The 19,893-nt window shown below is 33.9% G+C and overlaps 1 protein-coding gene across 1 annotated transcript in view; it reads right to left on the bottom strand.

The window, feature by feature from the left end:
* Positions 1-19,893, bottom strand: part of SRFBP1 (serum response factor binding protein 1) — a 66,810-nt gene that overhangs the window by 6,015 nt on the left and 40,902 nt on the right. The window contains exons 4-5 of the mRNA XM_061188081.1: positions 17,814-17,885; positions 663-744 (exon numbers count right to left, since the gene is read on the bottom strand). Coding sequence (XP_061044064.1) covers positions 663-744; positions 17,814-17,885 — 154 coding nt within the window. The remainder of the gene's footprint in view (positions 1-662; positions 745-17,813; positions 17,886-19,893) is intronic.

Below are 19,893 nucleotides of genomic sequence, written 5' to 3'. Positions count from 1 at the left end.
GGAATTTATATTACATATATATAATGGGTATGAATTTACAAAGAAATCTATTGACTTTTACAAAACCAAACATATACAAAATGCTCAGAGGTATCCATTTTAAATCTCTAAAATTAAAAGAAAATTTATTCCTTCATGTATGGATGTTAAGAATAGTAAAAACTTCACTAAATACAAATAAATAGAATAAAATGGCAACTTTAATTTCTGTAATAATAATGTATTAATACAATTGTAAATACCATAAATTGTGCTTTCAGACATAAAAATAAGTATCTTCTAATCTGTGACAGAAGCATTTAATTCCTTCAATACATTTTAAAATGTACATACATAAATAGAAATTATGTGACTAAGTGGCAACATCATAAGTAATAATATGAATTATACCAATATTTAGAAAATCAATTGTATTCAATATTATCATGAATATATATTTTAGAAATTTAGGAAATAGGAATTTAGAAAAAATACAAAATATTTTCAGACATCAGATAACTTCTATATTGTCAGGTAGCTTCCCACATTTGGAAATATTTGAAAGAGACATTTATAATATAAAAGATCCTCAAAAGGAGAAAAGCACCATAAAAGTAAATAAATGAATGGCCGTTTATTCAAATCATGTACCATAAATGGCTTAAAAGTCATTTAATTCATACCTTTTAGCACATCTATTTTTTTCTTCAGAAGAGGGTGCACTGCTAGTCTGGCAACTGCTCTTTCAGTTGCAGTAGAATCAGGCTGCAAATTGAAGTAACAAGCACATGGGAATAAAAACTACGTAACACTACTAAGAAGTGAATAAAATGCAATCCATTATAATTTTTAAAAGTTAAGAGTTAGGGAACAGGAATTTGTTAATATTCTAATTAGACAACTCACCTGTAATCCATGCTAAAGATAACACACTGACAAAAATACTACTGTTCTTAACAGTTAAAATTATCATGTAATCAATTAATAAATATTCTTTGGGTACTTAATATCTTTCCAGAATTGTGGTAGGCATCATGTGTGATATTAATAAAAAAAAAAGTAATATAGCTCCTGTATTCAGAGTTTAAAAGATCTAGTTAAGAAAACTAAAATAATATGAAAGAATCAAGTAACATATTAGTACTAAGCTGGGTGATATAATCCATGACTACTATAATGCTTGAAGTTCCATTTACTAGAGACCTAGAAATTATCAAATGCTATATATTTTTATTTTGAAAGACTAGTACCATTACTGTATTCTCACAACCTTCCACCAGTGCCTGGCTTATAGCCAACACTTTATAGATGTTTGATGATGACTGAATGGGACTATATACATATATATATACACATACATACATTAATATTTATACATTTAGAAAATTCATAATTCAGACTGCTTTAAATATCACCTGTAGGCTGAAAACTTCCAAATTTCTACCTCAAGCTCTAACTTGAGTTCCAGACTCATATATCCAACCACCTACTTGACATGTTAAAAGAGAATGCTGTGACTTTCTTCTTAAACCTACTTCTGCTATGGTCTTTCCCATCTTATTGTATGTAATTTTAATTTTTCTGGTTGCTCAGGCCTAAAACTCAAATGATTCTTCCACTACATTTCTCCTTTCTTCACAGCTCACAATAAATCCTTCAGCAAATCCTGTGGTTTCATCTGCAAAATCTATCCAGAACCAGTCACTTACACCATTTCTACTTACTACCTTTGACCAAATCACCAATACCTCTCACCTGGACCAATGTAATAAGCTCACACCTGGTCATTCTCTATTGCCTCTTGTTCTCTCACAGTCAATTTTCATAGAGCAGTCACAGCAAGCTTTTAAACATAACCAGATCATGTTATTTCCCTATCTGTTGTTTTTAAAGCTTTACTGCCTTCTGATGCTTAGGCTCTTCCTTTGCAAGCTCTTCTCTACTTGGAATACTCTACTCCCAAATACACACGGGCTGATCATCTCATTGTATTCAGGTCTCTGCTCAAATGTTATCTGAACTAAAACACTTTCCATCACTATTTACTTCACATCACTCAACACGGCACGCCAGTGCAGATATTTTCATATCTGTGAGGCAGGGACTTTTGTCTTCCACATTCCTGTAGACCTAGTGCCTAGGACAATAACTGATAATAGTTGGCATTCAATAAATATTCCATGAAGCAAGTAAAAATTTCACTAGTGTGTGAAAGTAGAGCTATCAGCTTTAAACATCTTTACTTTAAATTTACCCTTCATTGTTAACAGCCCAATAAGGCCTTTTCCTTCCCAGTAATAAACACTTATGAGTACCTAAGTAAAAGCAAGATGATAACAGTTTGAAATCTATTCTGTTTGGAGAACTTATCTAGGTAGAGTCCCTCAGAGAACAACTCCTTTAAATTAGACCTGGTGCAAATCCTGTGCCAGGACGATTTGCTGCCTAATTACCTTCTGTCCTGGGTCAAATGGTATCCTCCCCAAATTTTATATCCAACTAGAAACTGAGAATGTGATCCTACTTGGAAACAAGGTCATTGCAGATATAATTAATTAAGAGGAGAGCATACTGGTTTAGGGTGGGTCCTAAATCTAATATGACTGGTGTCTTTATAAGGAGGACACTTGGATACAGAGGCACAGGGAGACAGAAAGGGAACACCACTGAGGCAAACGCTGGAATTACCCTGCCACAAGCCAAGTTGGAAGAAGCAAGGAAGGGGTCTTCCCTAGAACCTTCTGAGGAAGTACAGCCCTACCGATGCCTTGATTTCAGATTTCTAGTCTCCTGAAACGCAAGAAAATATTATAAACTTCTGTTGTCATATAACATTTAACTTTTGGTATTTTGTTATAAATTTCTGTTGTTATATACCATCTAGTTTTTGGTACTTTGTTACAGCAGCCTTAGGGAAACTAATACACTTTGATTCTGACTCTTAGACACTGTCTCTGTTCAGCCTTCTCCAAGAAATATAGTCCATTTGGAGACTATTCATTAAGTACAGTGTTAAGCCAATCCTGTTTCTTCAACTCCTTGCTGGGTTTCCTTTTTTTTTTCCCTCTTTGGTAACGATAAGTTTGTTTTCTATGTCTGTGAGTCTGTTTGTAAATAAGTTCATTTGTATCATTTTTTTAGATTCCACATATAAGTGATATCATTTGATATTTACCCTTCTCTGTCTACTTCACTTAATATGATAATCTCTAGGTCCATCCATGTTACTGAAAATGGCATTATTTCATCCTTTTTATGGCTGAGTAATATTCCATTGTGTGTGTGTGTGTGTGTGTGTGTGTGTGTGTGTGTGTGTGTGTGTGTTTATCACATCTTCTTTACCCATTCATCTGTCAATGGACATTTAGGACGCTTCCATGTCTTGGCTATTGTAAACAGTGCTGTTATGAACACTGGGGTGCATGTATCTTTTCGGATTAGAATTTTCCCTGGATATATGCCCAGGAGTGGGATTGCAGGATCATATGATAACTGTTTTTAGTTTTTTTGTTTTGTTTTTTTACTTTGAAGAAACCTTTACTGCTTATTCAAATGATAAATAACAACTCATTACTTTTAAGTTGTCCAAGCAGTTTATTCCTCTATAAGATAATGAATGAGCAAAAAAGAGAATATTCAGAATGATATGCTCATTTCCCTAGAATGTTCAATAAGCAACATACTGTGTTCTTTCAGCTTAAAAGGTTCTAACTATATTGTATTCCACACAGCATAGTCACCTATGCTGTGTGTTTTTAGTTTTTTAAGGAAGCTCTACACGTTCTCCATAGTGGCTACAACAATTTACATTCCCACCAACAGTGTAGGAGGGTTCCTTTTTCTCCACACCTCTCCAGCATTTATTATTTGTTGACTTTTTGATGATGGCCATTCTGACTGGTGTGAGGTGATACCCCATTGTAGTTTTGATTTCCATTTCTCTAATAATTAGCAATACTGAGCATCTTTTCATGTACTTGTTGCTGACCTGCATGTCTTCTTTGGAGAAATGTCTACTTAGCTCTACTGCCCATTTTTTAATTGGGTTATTTGTTTTTTTTGATATTAAGCTGTATGACCTATTTGTATATTTTGGAAATTAACCCCTTGTTAGTTAATTAACCACACTGTTTGCAAATATTTTCTCCCAGTCAGTAGGTTGTCTTTTAATTTTGTTTATGGTTTCCTTTGCTGTGTAAAAGCTTTTAAGTTTAATCAGGTCCCATTTGTTTATTTTCATTTTTATTTCCATTACTCTAGGAGACAGATCCAAAAAATTATTACTGTGATTTACATCAAAGAGTGTTCTGCTTATGTTTTCCTCTAGGAGTTTTATAGTATCTGGTCTTACATTTAGGTCTTTAATCCATTTTGAGTTTATTTTTGTATAGAGTGTTAGAGAATGCTCTAATTTCAGTCTTTTACATGAGGCTGTCCAGTTTTCCCAACACCACTTACTGAAAGAGACTGTCTTTTCTCCATTGTATATTCCTGCCTCCTTTGTCACAGATTAATTGACCATAAGTGCATGGGTTTATTTCTGGGCTTTCTATACTGTTCCATTGATCTATATGTCTGTTTTGGTACCGGTACTATACTGTTTTGATTACTGTTGCTTTGTAGTATAGTCTGAAGTCAGGGAGCATGATTCCTCCAGCTCCATTCTTCTTTCTCAAGATTGTTTTGGCTATTCAGGGTCTCTTGTGTTTCCATACAAATTAAAAATTTATTTGTTCTAGTTCTGTGAAAAATGCCATTAGTAATTTGATAGGGATTGCACTGAATCTATAGATTGCCTTGGGTAGTACGGTCATTTTGACAATATTGATTATTCCAATCCAAAAACATGGTATATCTCTGCTTCTTCAACTCCTTGCTGGGTTTCCTGAAGTAATACAGGACTTCCTACTCATGTTATCTACCTAGGAGAAACATGAGAGAATCTGGCAAGAAAGCCTATTGCTGGTATCCTGTGTTACTCAGTGACCAGCTGCGCTGCTGAAAGTATGGGTCAAACACAGTGGCTTGAGTTTTGTAGAAAAGCTATTAACACAGAAACCTCAATGAAGAACATGATTTTTCAGGCTGAAAAGGCTCAACACAATAGATGAAAATAGAGTCACATCACAATGCTGGGGTCTACAACTTTCAGAAAGAAAAAATAAAATCACACGCACAAAATTCAAGAATCAGAATTAGAGGTCAGGACAATAAATTTGTAGGAAAATGATTTCCAAACTAGAGAAGAATAAAAATACTTTCAGACGTGGAAGTTTTTAAAAGTTTACATTCTTTGAACCTTTCTCCCTAGAAGCTACTGGTTCCACTAAAATGAGGAAGGAAACAAAGAATGAGGTAGGCATGGGATAAAAGAAACAGGAGATCCAGGCAAAAGGACTGCCCAGTATGGTAACAGGAGATTTAGATTTAGATTTACAATACCTAGTGTTATTAACTGTCTTGAGAGATTTCAATAACTGATGAGGAGTTTGGTGTTACATAGAGAGTACACAGAAAACAACAAAATAAACATAATAATTACAAACTATAAGTAGAAATATTATACAGAAAAAGAAAAGTAATAATCACTCACTACATGACTCACAGCCAAAATAACATAATCACTAAATGTTCATCTAATCTAAATCTAACCCAAGTATATTAGGAAGATAGAAGGGATAAGGAGGGTACATATACGACACAGGGGCTGAAGGAGGAAAGAGATCTAAATCCTTATAAACCACAGCAGGAAGTCACTAATGCTTCAAATGTACTAATATAAACATACTTATGTGGGGGTAAATCCTGTCAGAATCAACTGAACTTGAAAGTGGGGAAAGACCAAGAGAGAGAACTGTCATTTTCACAAAAAAATCTTGTAGAACTATTTGATTTTCAAACTGGCCCATGGGCCAACTTCTCACCTGCTGTCTGTTTTTAAAAATAAAGTTTTATGGGAATACAGCCAAATTCATTCATTCACGTACTATCTATGGCTGCACTATGTCACAATGGCATTGTTGAGTAGTTGTGACAAAGACTGTAAGGCCTAGAAAGCCTAAAATATTTACAATACTGTCCTTTACAGAAAGAGTGTAATGTTGCTCTACATTACATGCAAGTAGAATCCTCAGTGGAGGTAAACTAAGAACTGAGGAAAACAGAAAAAAAAATTTTTTTAGCAGGCTCATCATGTTTAAAAGTTGAATTTAAAACAAAAACACTGCCACGACAGACTTTTGTTGCCAAATCGAGGCAACAGGTTATAGCACTGAATGCAGTAAATGTGCTTCCTGAACGCTGACATAATAAGAGATTCCGGCTTAGTAGAAACAATTCGGTATTCAGTGCAGAAGCAGTATGTCTTAATCTTCAGGACTAATTCTAGAACATTTATATGTAAAAACAATAACAGTGAAACAAAAACAACTAGTGAAACAAAAACAACTGACAAATGTTATACACACCCCAGGAATCTTTCCTCAGGTTACAAGGGAAAAAGACATTCCAATAGCATCTGTTTTTTCCTTAACTGTTTCTTTCAGTATATTTCCCGAGTAGCTACTAAAAATTCAATTCACTTCAAAGAAAATTCCTGATATATGAACAACTGTATCTGTAAAGCAGATAAACTAGAAAGTAATTAATTTTATCATGTGAGTTAATTTCTTTAGATAAGAAGTTCTGGGAATACGAAATAGATTTTGACTAAATGTATTCACGTATAATTGTTCAAAACCATATTTACTACTGTTACCAAATCCCTGCTTTGACAACTTGCTAAAAGCTTTAATGAACCGGGTATTTTTCTTTCCAGAGCTAGCTATATCTTTCCATCTTAGTTATAAAGTTTTAGAAGAACAGTGGTAATACTTGTGTGTTGTGTCTAGTGTTGACTCAAAGTAATACTGCTTTGATAGGAATCATTTTATCTTTGAATTTACTTAGCAATGCTATTTCTCTGCCCTGGAAGATATCCCAGAGTTAACTGTGACTTAGTGATCTAATTTCAGTAAATTCTCTTAAAAGAAAAAGAGGTGGGGTGGGGGCTCCAGAATAAGATTTAAAATTGTACAATTATGTATTAGTCTAATAAATGAAGATGTTATTCTTATATGTCATCCTCTATAACTGTGGTGGACTTATTTGGGGAGAATACAGGTTAATAAGAAGTGAGATTGGTTAAAAAATAGCCATTGCGTTGCATAATCCCAGGGTTGGCATTCACACTGTAGCTGTCACAATTGGAGTTGTACAGTATATTGCTTATGCACCCATATGTACCAGCAGTGAGTTCAAAGAAGAACATGAAGGCTTGAGTCTACAAGCTATATAGGTCTATAAAATTAAGTAGTTACTAATCAGGTATGATTACATAACAATTTAATAAGCAGAATTAGGTATACCACAGCTTTAGGTTCTGTGATTATACGTAATTTGTGTTTTTAAAGAAAACAGATAACGGTATCAGCAAATAAAAGTATTATTCTCTTGAAAGTACTTTGTTGATAAAAGTAGGTACTTTAACATAAGATATAAAACATATTCTCATTCTTTATGCTTCTCAGTTTGACAGCTAGTATGTGATGACAATGTGGCTTACTTAGGAAATCTAAGAGGTGTGGGCATTTAACTTCCTGTAATCACTCCATACCAGAGAACAATTTTATATCTCTGGGCAAGTTTTGAATAGCTATAAATACAAAATCCAGTTTATACTATGAGGCAGTATCCCTGTCCTTAACAGTGGCTAGGATAGACACTACTCCATTGGTAGGAATACAATTGTTTAAAAGAACATAAGAAGAAGAATGGGTTGAAAATAAACGGCTTCTCTAATTAATGCCAATCCTTTTCAAACTCTTCCAAAAAAAACATAGAGGGGGGAACATCACTAAACTCATTTTATGAGCCAGCATTGCCCTGACATCAAAGCCATATAAGGACACTACAGGAAAAGAAAACTACAGGATAAACTATTTACCCCGGATAAATAAAGATGCAAAATTCTAGACAAAATTCTAGCAAATCAAATTCAACAGCACATTCAAAAGATAATACACCATAATCAAGTGGGATTTAACCATGGGATGCAAAGATGGTTCAATATCCACCAATTAATATACATGATGTACCACATTAATAGAATGAAGGCTGAAATATCACATGATCCTCTCAATAGATGGACAAAAAGACAAAATTCAACATCCTTTCATGATAAAAGCTCTCAACAAATTGGGTATAAAAGGAACATACCACAGTTTAACAAAGATCATGTATAACAAACACAGAGCTAACATCATTCTCAACAATGAAAAGCTGAAAGCTTTTCCTCTGAAGTCAGGAACAAGACAAGGGTGCCTACTCTCACCACTTTTATTCAACATGGTACTGGAAGTCTTAGCCAGAGCAATTAGGAAAGAAAAAGAAAGAAAAGGCATCCAAATTGGAAAGGAAGAAGTAAAATGGTCTCTGAATACAGATGACATGATCTTATACACAGCAAACCCTAAATACTCCACTAGAAAATTGTTAGAAATAATAAAACAAATTCAGTGAAGTTACAAGATACAAAACCAACATACACAAATCAGTTGCACTTCTACACAATAACAAGAAAATATCTGAAGGAAAAATAAAGAAAACAATCCTATTTACACTACCATCAAAAACAGCAAAATACAAGGAGGTAAATGATCTGTACACTGAAAACTATAAGACTTTGATTAAAGAAATTGAGGAAGACGCAAATAAATGCAAAGATACCCCATGTTCATGGAATGGAAGAATTAATACGGTTAAAATGTCTCTACTATCAAAAGCCATCTAAAGATTCAACTCAATCCCTATCAAAATTCCTCCAGAGTGCCAATTGAGGGATGAATGGATAAAGAAGGTATAGTATATATACAACAGAATATTATTCAGCCATGAGAAAGAAGAAAATCCTTCCATTTGTGACAACATGGATGGATCTGGCATTATGCTAAGTGAAATAAGTCAGATACAGAAAGACAAATCCCGCACAGTATCACTTATATGTGGAATCTACAAAAAGCCAAACTGATAGAAGCAGAGAGCAGAATGGTGGTTGTCAGGGACTGGGAGAAGTCAGTCAAAGGTACGAACTTTTAGTTACAAGATGAGTAAGTTATGGGGATCTAATATTCAGCATGGTGACTATAGATAACAATACTTTATCAAATATTTGAAAGTTGCTAAGAGTCAATCTTAAATGTTCTCACCACACACACACACACAAATTACGTAAGGTGTTGGATGTATTAACTAACTTTATTATGGTAAGCATTTCATACTATATATGTATATCAAACCATCATGTTGTTTACCTTAAACTTATACAATGTTATGTCAATTTATATCTCAATAAAGCTAGAAACAAAAAACTTTTTTACCAAAATATTTAAATATATCAGCATCTTTAGAATAAAAGAAAAAAAAAGAAAAAGAAAAAAGAAATGGTTTCTCAAGTTCTCACTTAGCTGGAATCTATTTAACAAAAATGTTGTCTTGTAGGTACGTGCCATACCCACTTTGTACCACAATGGTATTTGTGTATGAACATTTCAATATGTCCCTACTGCTTCTAATTTTTATAAAGTGGAATTTTGATAAAGCTAGCTACACAACACCACTGCTAAATATCTTAGGGAATTAACTATTCTTGTTATAATGAAATATGAACTATTCCTGTTACAATGAAATATGACAATGTCAGAGTTGTTTAAGAATATTTAAAAAAAATAATACAGTTCAGAAATACCATAAAAATCTTGCTAAGATTGTGTGAGGGATACAAAATATTTAATTTTTTTTTTTTTCGGCAAAACAAAACCACACACAGAGAGGACAGCCCTGTCATTTTCATATCTGATGCAGTAAGAATTTTGAAGGGGGACTGAAATGCATTACCAGAATGTTTGATCTGGAAGAGCTGCTTATTAGAGAAATGAGAAAAAACAAAAGCCAGAGATGGTAAGTGACCTGCCTGAAGTCATGCAGTTAGAGGCAGGCAATGATAGCTGGAATGCAAAAACGCCTAAAAATGCAAGCCTCTTCCCTTTGTAAAGGAATCTTTGCAAATAGAAGCATGGTAGACAAAAAATTCCTTTTATTTATTTGCTAGCTGTATTTAATTAATTCATATCTGTTCTTGATGGTCTGTTACTGATTTGCAAATCTGAGTAGCTCATGATTTGGGGAGTAGAAGAAATATTCTAATGGGGAAAAAACTGTGCAAATGGAAAAACTGTTAATGACATACACATTAGTTATATGCTTTATAAATACTCAGGGTTTAAATTTTCATTCTTATAAGACGAATAAAAGATGTTATACATGTACATGCATGCTTTGTTTTATTGCACTTCACAGATATTATGTTTTTTTTACAAATTGAAGGTTTGTAGCAACCCTGTGTCTATCAAGTCTATTGGCACCATTCTTCCAACAGCATTTGCTCACTTTGTGTCTCTGTATCACATTTTGGTAATTCTTGCAATATTTCAACTTTTTCATTATTATTATATTTGTTATGGCAATCTGTGACCACTGATCTTTGATGTTACTACTGTAATTGTTTGGGGCGCCAAAAACCACGCTCATATAAGAAAACAAACAACTGATGTTCTGACTGCTCCACTGAACACTGAGATGTTCCCCTGTCTCTCTCTCTCTTTGGGCCTCCCTATTCCCTGAGACAAAACAATATTGAAATTAGGCCAATTAATAACCCTACAATGGCCTGTAAGTATTCAAGTGAATGGAAGAGTCACATGTCTCTAACTTTAAATCAAAAGCTAGAAAGGACTAAGCTTAGTGGGGAAGGTATGCTGAAAGCCAAGACAGGCTGAATGCTAGGCCTCTTGCCCCAAACAGTTAGCCAAGATGTAAATGCAAAGGAAAAGTTCTTGAAGGAAACTAAAAGGGCTACTCCAGTGAACACACAAATGATTAGAAAGCAAAACAGCCTCACTGCTGATAACAGAGAAAGCTTTAGTGGTCTAGATAGAAGATTAAACCAAGCCACAACATTTCCTTAAACCAAAGCCTAATCCAGAGCAAGACCCTAACTCTCTTCAGCTCTTTGAAGGCTGAGAGAGGTGAGGAAGCTGCAGAAGGAAAGCTAGCAGAGTTTGGTTCATGAGATTTAAGGACAGAAGCTGTCTCCACAACATCAAAGGGCAAGGTAAAGCAGCAAGTGCTGATGTAGAAGCTGTAGCATATTATCCAGAAGATTTGGCTAAGATAAACAATGCAGGTGGCTACACTAAACAACAGATTTTCAACGTAGAAACACCCTTTTTGGGAAGAAGATGCCTTTTATAGCTAGAAAGGAGAAGTTAATGCCTGGCTTCAAAGGACAGGCTGACAACTCTTGTTAGAAGCTAACGCAGCTTAGCTGCGTTACCAGCAGCTGGTGACTGAAGCTAAAACCAGTGCTCATTTAACACTCCGAAAATCCTAGGGCCCTTGAGAATTATGCTAAATCTACTCTGCCCAGGCTCTCTAAATGGAACAATAAAGTCTGGAGACAGCACATCTGTTTATAACAGGGCTTACTGAATTGAATATTTTAAGCCCGTTGTTGAGACTTACTGCTCAGAGAAAAAGATTCCTTTCAAAATATTACTGCTCATTGACAATGCACCTGGTCATCAGGGCTCTGATGGAGGGGTACAACGAGATTCATGTTGTTCTCATGCCTCCTAACACAACACACATTCTGCAGCCCCATGGATCGAAGAGTCATTTCAACCTTCAAGTCTTCTTTAAGAAATACACTTCATAAGGCTATAGTTGCCATAGCTAGCGATTCCTCCTATGGAACTAGGCAAAGTAAGTTGAAAACCTTCTGGAAAGAATTCACCATTCTACATGCCATTAAAAACATTCATGATTCATGGGAAAAGGTCAAAATAGTAGCAGTAACAGGAGTCTGGAAGAAGTTGATTCTCACCCTCATGAATGACTTTGAGAGGTTCAAGACTTCAGTGAAGGAAGTAACTGCAGATGTGGTGAAACCAGCAAGAGAACTACAATTGGAAGTGAAGATGTGACTGAATTGTTGCAATCTCATGATAAAAGCTGAATATATGGGGATTGCTTCTTATGGATGAGCAAAGAAAGTGGTTTCCTGAGATGGAAACTACTCCTGGTGCAGATGCTGTGAAGATTGCTGAAATGACCACAAAGGACTTAGAATATTATATAAACTTAGTTGATAAAACAGCAGCAGTGTTTGAGAGGACTGACACCAATTTTGAAAGAAGTTCTATTGTGGGTAAAATGCTATCAAACAGCACTGCCTGCTACAGAGAAATCGTTTCTGAAAGGAAGAGGCAATCGATGCAGCACACTTCACTGTTGTCTTATTTTAAGAAATCACCACAGCCACCCAAACTTCAGCAACCGCCACCCTGATCCGTCAGCAGCCATCAACTTCAAGGCAAGACCCTCCACCAGCAAAAAGAATACAACTTGCTGAAGACTCATGACGGTTAGCACTTTTTGGCAATGAAGTATTTTTAAATTTAGGTACGTACATTTTTTTAGACATAATGCTATTGCACACTTAACAGTCTACAGTACAGTGTAAACATAACTTTTATATGCACTGAGAAACCAAAAATTTATCACTTGCTTTATTGCGGTTATTTGCTTTACTGAGGTGGTCTGAAATTGAGCCCCCGGTATCTCTGAGGTATGCCTGTAGTTCTTAAAATGTTTGATCTGGAAAAAGTCTTAGTTAAAAATACCAAATTTTATAAATTACAGCAATCATTTAAATAAATGTTTAAATTTCTCTAATAAAAATTTTTCAAATTTAACACTTTAAACCTTTCTCTAATTTTATTCTTAAGAAAGCAATTAGAAATCATTCATTTAATTTTTTAAGTTCAAATTTTAACAAGAGGTTTAAGAGGTAAAGGGAATATAGACCAAAGATTTTATCTAACAATTAGACTAACAGTATTGACTTGATTTCAAGACCACCTAGCCAGTTAGGAACAAGCTAGAATTCAAAGTCAGGTTTCTGAATTCAGTCTAGTATTCTCAACAAGTTTTCTTCTAAACTATTTGAGATAACTTTCCCTCATTTTGTGACCCAACTCCAAGCCTCCCTCAAATCTTTTTGTAAAGAAATTAAATATAAACATAAGAAAAGAGGCTTGTTAATCAAGAGGGCTCAGGTTCATACGTTTGGCAGTGTTTTGGGTCTCTGCTGCAATGTGAGATATTTACATTTTGCTTAAGGCACTGAGCTTAAGTGTAGGAACTCACAAGAGTCAGTACCACAGTCCCTGTCATGAGGGACTTGAAATTCTTTATCCTTCCTTACTTCTTTCCTGTCCATCTTCCTTCCTCACTTAGTTTCTCCCTCTTTTTTTTTTTTTTTTTTTTTAAATTTTATTTATTTAGTTATTTATTTATTTATGGCTGTGTTGGGTCTTCGTTTCTGTGCGAGGGCTTTCTCTAGTTGTGGCAGGCGGGGGCCACTCTTCATCGCGGTGCGCGGGCCTCTCACTATCACGAGTTTCTCCCTCTTTATATTTACAGATATTTATATTTACATAAATATGCCTTATTATGTGAAGGCACAGTCTTACACATAAGGACACAAACACCATCTTTTGAGGTTCATGATCTTGCACTAATTTAAAAGGTTAAAACAAATGCACAAATAACTAACCCAAGGTAGAATGTGATAAACTTCATAGGAGAGACTGAAAATGTGGAGGTTTATAAAAGAATTCAAATACAGCCATACTTCTTAAATTTAAATAAAATTATTTTGAAGCTTAAAAGGCTAAGTAATCGCGATTAACAAATAGTTTTTACACATGCATGGAACAGTCTTCACAATATTGGGGGATATGAAGGAAACCACAGCTTTCATTACTTGAAGTTGACACAGTGTTTGCCTTGGAAAATTCTCAGGAAACTGTGGTTTTCATACACCTCCAGTTTCTTCCATTTCAAATAAATTAAATTAAAAAAGGAAAACACCTCACTTTTTAATGGACACATTTTATTTTGGCATATGGGTATTTACTGTGAACACAAAGCATTTGGTGTTCAAGTTTGAAAAGAATTTTGAGAATGTACATGTAAATATAAACAAGAGTCTAAAAATGAAAAAGCTCTCTTACACACCATGTTCATTCCTTTGAAATGTTGCCTTAAAACAAACTGACGCTAAATGAACTAGTACAGGTAGAATGCTAGTAGCATACTTTTAACATTAACTGGACTTAAATTCAATTCCAGGTTTTACCTAATGATATAAACCAACACATTCATATTTGTATTTATTAAAAACATTTAGAGATATAATAAGAAACAGTCTATTCAGCTGGATCAGAAGAACTGTGGCAAACAAAGCAAAATACGGCTTAGAGTCCACATTTAAGAGAATGGGAGACTTTTCTGTATTCAATGAACTCTTAAAATCCCTACAACACCATGATTTCCAAAATGCAGTCTTACATATATGGGACTTATTCCATCCTTTTGTCCTAAACTTTCATTTTGTAGGCAGAGACCTGGGTTTAGAACTTGGATCTGACATTTCCTACTGACTACCTATGACCATAGGTATATTTTACCTTTCTAGGCCCGTTGTCTCATCTGTTAAATGAGATTATCATCATCTTCCCTGAGAAAGCTAACGTATATAAAGCATCTAACGAGTCAGGCAACTGGTAGATGTTAACAAATATTAATTTGCTTCCTCTCATCCTGTAGCTGTTTAATATAACTGTGTCCTATTTCCTTCCTTTCTTCCATAGTGCTTAGCCGATTGCTCTGCATATAACAGATGTTTTGAATTGAGAAGCCCTTGAAATTCTGGCAATAATTGTCTGGAAATGTCACAGTTCTAGTCCCCAAACTCTCTAGCTTTAAAACTCTCATACAAATATTAACTGGCTACTTAATCTTTCTAACCCCTTTCTGAATTTGGAAAATGAAGACACTACTAGTATTACTACACACACATGTACACACACACATGTGCACACATGAATGTTTTCTATATGAGATCATTGTTGTAAGATCAATTGAGGTAATAATGTATATGCATGAACTGTGCAAGCTCTAAGAAGTTACACAAATTAGTTTGTTCTGCTCTATTCTGATGGTCAGACAGCTTCAAATGTACAGAGCTCTATGTAATAGCCTTATTTCCTCTTTGGTCATCTTTCACTAACCTCCCTTCCTATGGCAAACTAATCAGTCTTCTCTCCATGACACTGCTACTTGCCTCATTTTTATTCCAGAGGTTTAATTTATTAACATATTTTGATACAGAACATGAATCCAATCAAAGAATATCACAAATGACATAAAACAGTAGCAAAATAGTTGAAATCAAATAGCTTGGGAGGAATCTGAAATCATTTTAAGCAAGACAATTTCCCTTGGCTCTAAATCCTCAAGGGTTCCATCAAGAACTCTGATGAAACAGAACTGTTTTCCTTTTCTCCTTCTCCACCTCCCTTTCCTTCCTTCTGTTTGGAGGAAGATACCAAAAGGGCAGAAATGCAATCAGGTTTCGCTTGACAATATTTCAGTTAGATCCTAAACTTTCTATGTGAATATTATAAATCTCATGACTACAAACACAGTAATATGCAAATGAATTTACTATTACAAAATAAAAATGGATAAGTGATTGTAGACACATTTCCCCGTTTTTAGGATGACATTTCACACAATGGAAGGTTTAACAAAGGGTTGTAAATGAAAGAAGATACCCTAAAAAAAACCTGATGCTACAAATATTACACATACATCAACTAATAGTAACCTTCCAAAGTGAAAAAAATCTGACTGAAAAGTTAAAAAAAAAAAAAAAAAGGATATTTTATTTTGGATATTTTCAAGTTAAAATTAAATAATATTGTCAAGTTTTAGTGTTGAAATTTAAATGGAAACATAGTATTAGCCAACTAAAAATAAATTGCTTTTTATTCTCATCACAAATTAAATATTATTGAAATACTTTTAGAATGCAGCAACCAGAAAATTCAAAAAAATTTTTCTAGTAAAAACCTTAAATTATTATTTTTTTAAACTCTCAAGAGGAAACAAATATGTTCTACCATATTTTTATAAATTACCACTATTCTATCTAACATGTCATTATTTTGTCAGAAATATAGATAGACCAAGACACAAGTTAAAAACTATAACAGAACTAAAATTTTTCCTCTCTATGAATGAATGCTATGAAATAAGAATATTTACTGTAAAATCATGTTAGTATAAAATAAGGAAGCTGTTTGTAAAATTATGCTCATGACTTTGGTGTTGCCTTCCTGACAAGGACCATGACAACAACAAATCTTCCCTCCCCTCAAACATACAAAAACTTTCATGTTCTGACCTTCTTACAATAAAATGCTTTAAAATTTAACATGGCTAAAATCAGTGAATTGCAGAGAGGTGAGTGCTAGTGTACATAAATGTAGAATTTATGAGTATTTTTTTCCTTAAGGCTGGAATAGGAAAATTGACATTTACAGTTGGAGATTCCAACACACGTTTCTTAGTCAACAATAAAACAAGTAGGTAGAAAGTTAGTAAAGATGTAAATCACCTGAACAACACCATCAATCAGTTTGACCTAAATGACATTTATAGGACACTGATCCCAATATAATATTGTTTTCAGGTGCACATGAAATATTCACCAAGATAAGCCATACTCTGGACAAATAACACAAATAATAAAGTTAAAAGAATAAAAATCATAAAGAGTATGCACATGGATCATAAAGAAAACTAACAAAAAGATACCTGGAAACCACCAATTGTTCAGAAATTAAACAACGTACTTCTAATTAAACCATAGGTTAAAGGTGAAATTTCAAGGGAAATTTAAAACATTTTAAACTCAAAGAAAATAAAATATAACATATCATATTTATAAGATGTAGCTAAAGCAGCGCTTAGAGGGATATTTATAGCATTAAATGCTTATATTAGGAAAAAAGAAAGGTCTAAATCAGTAATTTAAGCTTCCACGTTAAGAAACTAGAGAAAGAGCAAAGTAAGCACAAATGCAAGAGGAAGAAATAATATAGATTAGAGCAAATGTGAATAAAAGTGAAAAAAGAAATGTAATAGAGTTATAAAAATCAATTAATCCAAAAATCTGTTCTCTGGTGGAACTGTCACATAGCCTTTAGCAAAGTGGGTAGAAATGAAAAAGAGGAAATACTAAGGATGAAGCAAGTGACGCAAATGCAAGGAGCAGAAGATCTGGGTAAAAGTCCTAACTGTGCACCTAACAGTGGCATACCCTTAATTAGCTCACTTCATTCTTTCTGAGCTTCAGTTTCCTTACTTACAAAAAGGGGGTAAAAATAATTTTCATAGGGTAAATGCAGGGATTAAATAAAATATTCATAAAAACTATTTGGAAAGAAAAAAATTAAGAGTCTTTATTCTAATTTGTAAGATTAACAGACTAACTGCTATCTAACACACAAATGCCACATTAACTTCAACATACCTGTAAGGTCCTTGAGGGTGTGGTATCACAGCAAAGCAAAATTCATAAATTACCATAAAAATATTTTTTGGTGGCAGTAGTAGAGCTCAAATGGGGAAAAATCATTGTACACTAATAGTAATTGGCTTTTTTAAAAAATAATCACACCAGGTGATTGACTGACTGACTGATTTTTTAGTAACTGGCTTTTGGTAAGTTTTCTCTTCAAGGAAAAAAGTGAAAGGAAAAAAGTAGGTCAACAATACAAATAAGGAACTTCTCCTAAAAGAAATACAACCCCTTGCAGAAGTACCTTTTTGCAGGTTTTTTCAAAGTTGATATCATCACCAAGAGCAGATTTAGTTACTATATCAGGTTTCAACTCCTGTAAAAGAATAAAACAAACTAATTTTAGTTATGAGCTTTATTTTAAACTGTCATTATTATATGAGAAATTCCCATGTTTTGCTTTTAAGAAATCCATTATTTAAAGAAACTACTACTTATTTTAATGACATTTCAGGACATTGGCAATTCTATCAATTTATAAAGAAATGGAGAGATTTACAGAGAAACACTTAATTTTAATTCTTACTTTAAAAAAAAAACAATATATATTTATTTATTTATGGCTGCATGCGGGCTTTCTCTAGTTGTGATGAGTGGGGGCCACTCTTCATTGCAGTGTGTGGGCTTCTCGTTGCGGTGGCTTCTCTTGTTGCAGAGCACGGGCTCTAGGCATGCGGGCCTCAGCAGTTGTGGCACGTGGGCTCAGTAGTTGTGGCTTGCAGGCTCCAGAGCACAGGCTCAGTAGTTGTGGCACATGGGCTTAGTTGCTCCGCGGCCTGTGGGATCTTCCCAGACCAGGGCTTGAACCCGTGTCCCCTGCATTGGCAGGTGGACTCCTAACCACTGTGCCACCAGGGAAGTCTCTTAATTCTTGATTAAAAAAAAAAATCTAACCCACAAAACACTTTTCTATTATGGAAGGAATTAATCCAGATTTATTTTGGAAAATTAAAAAACACAGAAAAACAGAAAGAAAAATAAGTAAAATTACCAGCAATGTTTACATGGTTATAATTTTATTATACACCCTTCTACAAGCTTCTTTAAAAGAATTTAAGTTTGATATGCATTCCACTAAGGGAATGAAGGATGACTTTAGATCATATGAAAATGCAATTTTTCTACATTAATAGTTATCAAGTTATTCTAATACGCATGAAAAAAATGAACATTTTTTTTTTATTACTGTCTAGAAGAAAGCTAAATAGAAAAATCAGTTGAATTTAAAACAACACTGAGTGACAGTAAGGTGTATATGTGATGTGACAAAAACTGTGCAAACATTAAGTGAAAATGATATTTAAATTATACTTTAAACAAAAACAGGACCATAGTATTTTGTAAACTAGCTTTATTTAATAACAGGGCAAATGTCTATTTTTGGTTTTTTTGCTCTTATTTATTTAACCAAATTCTTACTACTGGACATTAATACATTTTCTGATTTTTGATCTTTTTATAAATAGGAATGTGATGACTACCCTTGTACATACTGGTTTGTGTAACTCCTTCTGAAAAATTACCACAGATTCTATATTAAAGAGCTATATTGGAGTTTTGGAAGAAGAGTAGAATGGAAAAAAAAAATCAAATATTGATAATGATGATCCAATGTCAAAAAGATCAGAAAGCACTGTTTCTGAGAGTAAAAACTCAATTTCATTTTGTGTACACTAATATAAATGTGAAAAATGTGTACGTAAAACAAATCCATATAAAAAGTACATAAATAATGGACTCCTTTTAAATTGTATATGTGTGTATATATAAAAAAATTCATTATGTGACATATTTTGGCTGAAAATGTCTTAAGTTTGATGAGCTAATTTAGGAAGTGGCCTCCCTTAAGCAGTTTCAAGTTAATAAAGCTATTTAAATTATAGTTAAAAATCCAAATTTTAAGACTTGCCCCATGTTTGTCAATGGCTGGCTACAAGCACCTTTTTTTACTCTGTAAGACAAAAATCAGCCTAAAGAGCGAATTGGTTAAATTTTATTGCTAAAATGAACTTAAGTAAGTGCAGAAGGTAATGATACTACCTAAATCTCAACCCACCCACATATTCCCTCCAAAACAATAAATTCAACAAGGAGTACAAATAAAACCAAACATGAACCGTGCCCTCAGCATTATTAGTAGATAAATACCTATAAGCAGAGAAACTAACACCAAATTCAACAGCTCTCACTGCTGCTATAAGCTTATGAATATACAGAGCCAGAGAATGAAAGACTAAGATACTAGGAGGAAAAGAAGAGAGTGGAGTGAAGGACATGCATTAATGACAGACAAAAAGCACCACAAGAAAGCAAAAAGTACTACA

The sequence above is a fragment of the Eubalaena glacialis genome, chromosome 4 (assembly GCF_028564815.1).
Source record: "Eubalaena glacialis isolate mEubGla1 chromosome 4, mEubGla1.1.hap2.+ XY, whole genome shotgun sequence".
In the NCBI taxonomy this organism is placed as follows: Eukaryota; Metazoa; Chordata; class Mammalia; order Artiodactyla; family Balaenidae; genus Eubalaena; species Eubalaena glacialis.
Note: the sequence above shows the minus strand (reverse complement) of the source record. Positions and strands in the feature narration are given on the sequence as shown.